Below are 6,303 nucleotides of genomic sequence, written 5' to 3' on the forward strand. Positions count from 1 at the left end.
AAGAGCATGATCAACAAAGAGTTGATTACTATTCATCGTTTCAAGAGGTAGGCGTTCCACCTTGGTCTCACTCTCCTGCACCGCAGATTTTAACGAGAAAACAAAGACAACCTAGAAACCTCTTGTAGACCAACACTACCCTCTTTCTGATACATGAAAAAGTATTAGAAAAGATTAGTGAAACCTGCAACGTATCCATGGTCTTACATGATTTATATTTCATACTCTAAGTCCAACGTTGGAAATGAAGGAAGGGATGCAGGAGTTGAGGGAGGTGGGAGTTGTTCCACTCCAATGACTGCCACCATTCTCTCTCAACAAATATCTTTATGGGTGGAAGAACCTCCACAGGCAGCTTCTTTCTTATTCTTGGGCACTTGAAAATCTCCATGATTTCCATGGACTTGCAAATCATTGTTTCCTTGCAAACACTCTTCAGTTTTGGTAGCTCATATAAATTCAACTGCTTTAATTTGGGGAGGCTGAGGGGACCTCCTCCTTCATCTTCGAATATCTCTTCTATTTCACCACACCTGAAAATTGTTATTTCTTCAAGGTTGGGAACTCCCAACCCTGGCAACCCCACTTTTCTCATCTTGTTACATTTTCCAATTTTTAGCAATCTAAGAAAGGAAAATAGAGCAGGTTGTGTAGGTGCAGCTCCTATTTCCCAAATCAGTACCAAACCCTTCAAATTATTCAAATCCTCCAGAAATAGTTCTTCTAGTGTAGAAAGTAATTCTTCCCCACTCCTTGAAATGTACTCTACATTTCCACAGCTTTCAACTTGCAATCTCACGAGGGATGTGGGATTATTCAGTTGTGACAAATCATCCACAAAGCAGACACTCAGACCTTTACATTTCATAATTGTTAGGTATACAATATGCTGGCCTAATATTTTCCCTGCTTTAAAGTTCCATCCAAACAAGAAAAACTCATTTTTGCAACAATCAAGATCTCGCATTAACCTGTAATGACAAGTATCGAGTAATCCTACTCCGGCTGAGTAGAAGGTATCACACACCCGAGTTGCAACGAAATGATTAAAATCATCCACATTTTTCACTCCTCCACCAAACTCTTCCAACTGTTTCAGATTCTCAATTTCTTCCACTGGTACTTGCATATCAAGTGGAAAATACACGTGTTGAAGATGCACAAGTTTGAGTAACAATCTCCTTGGAAGAATCTTCAATTGTGGTGCATCCATTGAGAGGAATCTGAGATTGAGCAATTCCTCAACTCCTCGAGGAACTTCCCTTATGGCTGTTTTTGATAGATTCAACTCCTTTAGTTCTTGCAGGTTCCCCAGGTATGGCACATATTCAAGCCTGTGACAGTTCTCAAGGATGAGGGCCTTGAGGCTTTTCATGTCACATATTGAGTTTGGTATCATCCTTATCTCACATCCACACAAATCAAGAATGTGTAGCGCCTTCATTTTAGAAAAGAATGAATCCGCAATAAACTCCAATCTATTCCCCCATAAAAGCAATGTTGAGAGGTTAGGACAATCGAAAGAGATTCCATCTCCAATCCTCCTTATCCCGCTCTTCATTAAGGACACCTTCTCCAGACCCTTTGTCCACTCTTCTTCGTTCGGGGATTTCCATCAAAGACTTTTCACCTGCTCTTACCATATATACCCCCTCAACAATCTTCAATGCCATAACTCTTACAAGATCGTGCATCTTCACACATTCATAACCAACACAACTTTCCAATAAGCACACATTCACTAATCTATCAAGTATGCAGTGGCCTTGGTTAATTTTTGCTCTCCTACTCTTTCTTTGATCCACTAACCCCTCTGAGATGAACTTCCTAACCAAATCTTCCCTGTGTATTTGGTAGTCTTCGGGATATAACAAGCAATACAAGAAACAACGTTGAAGCGTATTGAACTCGTTACTCTGATAATTTTTTTGCAACTGGTCAAAACTATATTTCAATATTCTGAAAACATCATCCTCTCCCATGCCATCTTTCCCTGAGACACGATCCCTTAGTTCTACAAAAGCATTTTTCCACGCATGAATTGTCGTCTTACCCCTCATGCCTCCAGCCATTGTAATGATTCCTAGTGGCAAACCACCACATAATTTTGCCACAGATTTGGCAATTTCTTCTACTTGAGAAGTGAGTTTGATCTCATTTCCAAGTGTTTGATTGAATAATCTCCATGCCTCCTCCTGTGGCAGTTTTTCCACCAGAAGTACTTTGTGACAACGGATTTGATGACACACTTCTAAGGAGCGAGTTGTTATAATCAGCCTACAGCACTCCATAGATACGTGACATCCCAGCTTTAGCAGATCAATATTTTCCCAGACATCATCTAATATTAGTACTGAATTCCTCATCTGCGATAAAACTCTATGCAGTCTTGCTGCTCTTATGTCTTCATTATCCTCATCCAAAAGGTCTAAACCTAAAAAACGAGCTATCTTGTCTTGTAAGCTCTTGATAGTAAATTCTCGAGAGACTGTAACCCAAATCACACGCCCTTGAGATAGTTGCAGGAGTCGATTGTGAATGTGCTTTGCCAGTGTTGTTTTGCCCACACCACCCATACCATAAACACCAATGCTCCACACTTGTCTACTCTCCAAAAGTTTCAAAATTGCTTCCAAATTTTCACTGAATGCTTTGCCAACCAAAGCATTTGCCAAAAATGACTCTCCCCTAGTTCCACAAACATCAAGTACAAGTTCCCCAAAATTCCGACTTTGCTCAACAAGTTTATCAATTTCATCAATCAGTTTTGCTGCTTGTCCACCATTCATCAACCTCATAATAAGTCCTGGTGATTCTATTTGACTCCCCAACTCATCAACTTCATTTTCAAAACATTTGACATCTCCTAACCATTCCTCAACTTCTCGTTTCCTTTTTTTTCTACCAGAGACCTCTGCATTTTTAATCTCCTCCTCTACATCAGATGCTCTAGCATTCAATGATTTCAACATTTTGTGCAGAGTTTTCAAAATGAGCCCAAAATCGTTTATATTCTTGGCATTGTTCAGTGCATTATCTGCCAATTGCTCCACTGCCTTTGGCAAAAAGAACTCCCCCAGCATTCTGAGAATCAGCTCAAACATACTGACCAATATGCTATTTCCAATCAAATGTAGAAATCCAAACACAACAGATATAATTCCTGAGTACAACATTACAATATATCAAAAGAATTACAGCAGCATTCTCAACATTGAAGCTCTTTTCTTTAAAGAAGATTGAATTGGAAGTCCGGTCATAGATAGGACTCAAATGCTGAGCACTTTATATGTAAAAAAATTAAAAATTTCCATTCTCGAACCCTTGCGTTAAAATTTGAAAAAACACTGCAAAAGAAAAATAGCAGAGTATGAGAAATTATACCTGATAAGTGGAAGGCTAAGCTGAGAGTTAGTAGAGTTGTAGATGTAATTATGATTAGCCGAATGAATAACAGAGAATTGTGTGGAATGCTAAACACTGAATTGATAATAAGGAAATGGGATTATCTCCATCACCCCAAATGTTTATGTCAAAGAGCGCGTAAATGAAAATTGATGGAAGAAAAGAAATGTTTGATATTCAATGTGGGTCTATTAACTAACCAACAAACTTTCTTGGAAATTATCCCTTAAACCAAGTGGAACATTAGTAAAACACTAAAATTTTCAAGCTTATTCGTACTTCTGCCCCAACCTCTTGTAATTATTGATGGGTTTTATTTAATCAAAGCTCTCTACTTTGACTTATCACTACAATAATATCACAAGGTGTCCAAGTCAGTGCCAACAACTATTTCACACTTCTTGGTTTATTAATTCAATTAATATGCGTCTATAGACTATTTTGATCGCTTCAACCTATCAAAATAACTTAAGCAAGTCAACTCCATTACAAGTTGTGGATTTAGGGTAAATACAGTGACGTGAAACTCGTGGTCGAAAATCCTGATTCTATCATGATTATATTTTTTTTATTGGAAACCAATTTTTAGATGAGAACTACTAGATCATTTTTTAAAACTTCTCATCTCACCTCGCGATTTTCAGGTTGCTTGAGCATGTTGGCATGAGTGGTTCGACTCAACAACCTTGGTAATCGATAGCTTTCCGTTTAACTCGTTTTTACACCTTGTGGACTCGAAGCTCGCATTCTGTCACATCCAATGTGAATCGAGATGTGATGCTCCCTTTTGATTGATAAGGGCATGTACAACATGGATTTGTTCAGGTCCATCCTCCTCACATAATTGTGAATTTGTGATAGCCAACGATGGACCCAGGTCAGCCGATCATCCCACCGTGAGTCCATGAATATCGTCGGAATCTATATTAATCTGCCTTCCGATACCACTGCAACACCGCCTTAACCTTACCACGATGCTTCTATTGAAGAAAAACGAATGAGTGGAGAAAAATAAACTGACATAATAGATAAAGAAATGGAAACAAAAGGAGAATTAGGTTGTTGAAAAGACAAATCATAAAATGGCCGCTCATACTTATTGTGTTGGAGTTCCTAGAACATATTTATTATTGTAGAATTCCAATCCTCATTAGAATTTTGTTGAAAAGACAAACCATAAAATGACCGTCGATACTTATTGTGCTGGAGTTCCTAGAACATGGAGTATTCATGATTGTAGAGTTCCAATCCTCATTTATTGTGTTAGATAAAGCAAGATCTTCGAACATCATGTATTTCACGTAAAACCATAAACATAATAGGATTGAAATATACCTTGGAGATCCATAGCGGAAGCAATTGGGGAACACAGAGAGAACTTCCTCGGACTTTCTTTGGCACAGTAGCGTAGCTCCAACTCCAATGATTTGTTTCTCTCTCTTTCCCTCGTTTATGTGTTCTCTGTAATGTTTGTGATTTAATGGGATACCCACACTTAAATATAGGCAGAGAGAGGACAAATCCTAATTATCAAACCCTAAAAGCCTTTTTCATCAAATAGGCTATTTAAAATAATTAATATATACTTTTCTTATTCATCAAGTATATAATTGATCACAATCAAATCTAATAAAATCATACTAATAATATGTGCACACGTTTTCTTTCTTAATAGCCAGGGGAATGAAATATTCATTCCATAAAAGACTATGCAATCTAACGGCACACACATATATTAATATATATTCTATTTGGAGAAATATAACATGATTATTTAATTAATTGATAAGTGACAATAATTATTGATAGTCAATTATTTAGGGTAAAATGTGTCTTATACCAAATATATGTATTATACTAAAATTCAAATCTATTTTGGATTCTATCTCATGTCACATATGTCACATATGTGAGACACAAAACATACATATTGATGTACTTGAAGAGTCTCAAAATTCCTATAAATACTATGATGATGAGCATCTCAGATATAAAAAAATATACTTTCTACACTTTACATTAGAATAACTATCCAATCTTTCTATACCTCTCTCGATTACCATTTTTAAGATAGGTGAAAGAATGAATTGAATGAGAAGAACAAATTGGAAATTCTAGAGAAGAAGAGCCGCGGCTACAATATTTTCAGGCAGCTACTTTTGTAAAGTGATTTTAGGAATTTTTTATATGTATAGATTAGTGTTCATAGTATTTTATTTTATATTTATCAAAATAAAATTTATTCATGTTAACTTCTCATCCTAAAAAAAGAACATAATTTTTCAAAACCAATAAAGTTTAAGTAGAAAAAAAAGCCGAAATATACTTGAAAAATGTAAGAATCAACCATCTTACATAAAAAAAAATAATTCTACTTAGAATGTAATTTCTTTTAATTAATATATTTAAAAATAATATATATTATTTTTTTAATATTTCTAATCTCACAATTATATTTTTGTGGTCTGACGATAGCATACATATACTTCCTCTGTTCCATAGTAGTGTAGACACTTTTTTACGGCGCAGAGATTAAAAATGTATGCAATGTATTAAATAAAAAGATAATAAAATAGAGAGAGGAAAAATTAGAGATAAGAATGCAAGAGAGAAGAAAGTAAAAATGAAAAAAATATGTTATTTTTTATTAAAAAATAAAATAATTCTCCTGTTATAAAACGCTCAAAATAGAAAAATATAGTAATATACTGTAACAAATAAGTATTCGCCCCTCTCGTTTAAAGTGAAATGTTACTTCTATTTTTAAAAATATATTAATTTAAATAAAATATTAGAAAAATATTGAAGTTTCAATATGATGAGTATTATATTAGCGACCAGAGTTGGTTGAAGTCACATGCTAAAAACTTTTAATATGAAATTCTTACTCTTGGATCC

The 6,303-nt window shown here is 35.3% G+C and overlaps 2 protein-coding genes across 2 annotated transcripts; both read right to left on the reverse strand.

Moving 5' to 3' along the window:
* Positions 1 to 226: 226 nt before the first annotated feature.
* On the reverse strand, positions 227 to 1,444 carry LOC125189751 (probable disease resistance protein At4g27220). The gene has a single exon (XM_048086990.1). It carries the CDS (start codon positions 1,442 to 1,444, stop codon positions 227 to 229), a length of 1,218 nt encoding a protein of 405 aa, XP_047942947.1.
* Positions 1,445 to 1,477: 33 nt separating this feature from the next.
* On the reverse strand, positions 1,478 to 3,441 carry LOC125188416 (probable disease resistance protein At4g27220). The gene is made up of 2 exons (XM_048085242.1): positions 3,385 to 3,441; positions 1,478 to 3,163 (listed from the first exon to the last, which is right to left on the reverse strand). Exon 2 carries the CDS (start codon positions 3,102 to 3,104, stop codon positions 1,509 to 1,511), a length of 1,596 nt encoding a protein of 531 aa, XP_047941199.1. The 5' UTR covers positions 3,105 to 3,163; positions 3,385 to 3,441; the 3' UTR covers positions 1,478 to 1,508.
* Between the last annotated feature and the right edge of the window lie 2,862 nt (positions 3,442 to 6,303).

This window comes from Salvia hispanica, chromosome 5 (genome assembly GCF_023119035.1).
Source record: "Salvia hispanica cultivar TCC Black 2014 chromosome 5, UniMelb_Shisp_WGS_1.0, whole genome shotgun sequence".
NCBI lineage: Eukaryota > Viridiplantae > Streptophyta > Magnoliopsida > Lamiales > Lamiaceae > Salvia > Salvia hispanica.

Bases quoted from the DNA above. Each gene is read 5' to 3' on its own strand.
- LOC125189751 (XM_048086990.1), bottom strand. From the start codon at position 1,444: ATGAAGGCGCTACACATTCTTGATTTGTGTGGATGTGAGATAAGGATG.
- LOC125188416 (XM_048085242.1), bottom strand. From the start codon at position 3,104: ATGTTTGAGCTGATTCTCAGAATGCTGGGGGAGTTCTTTTTGCCAAAG.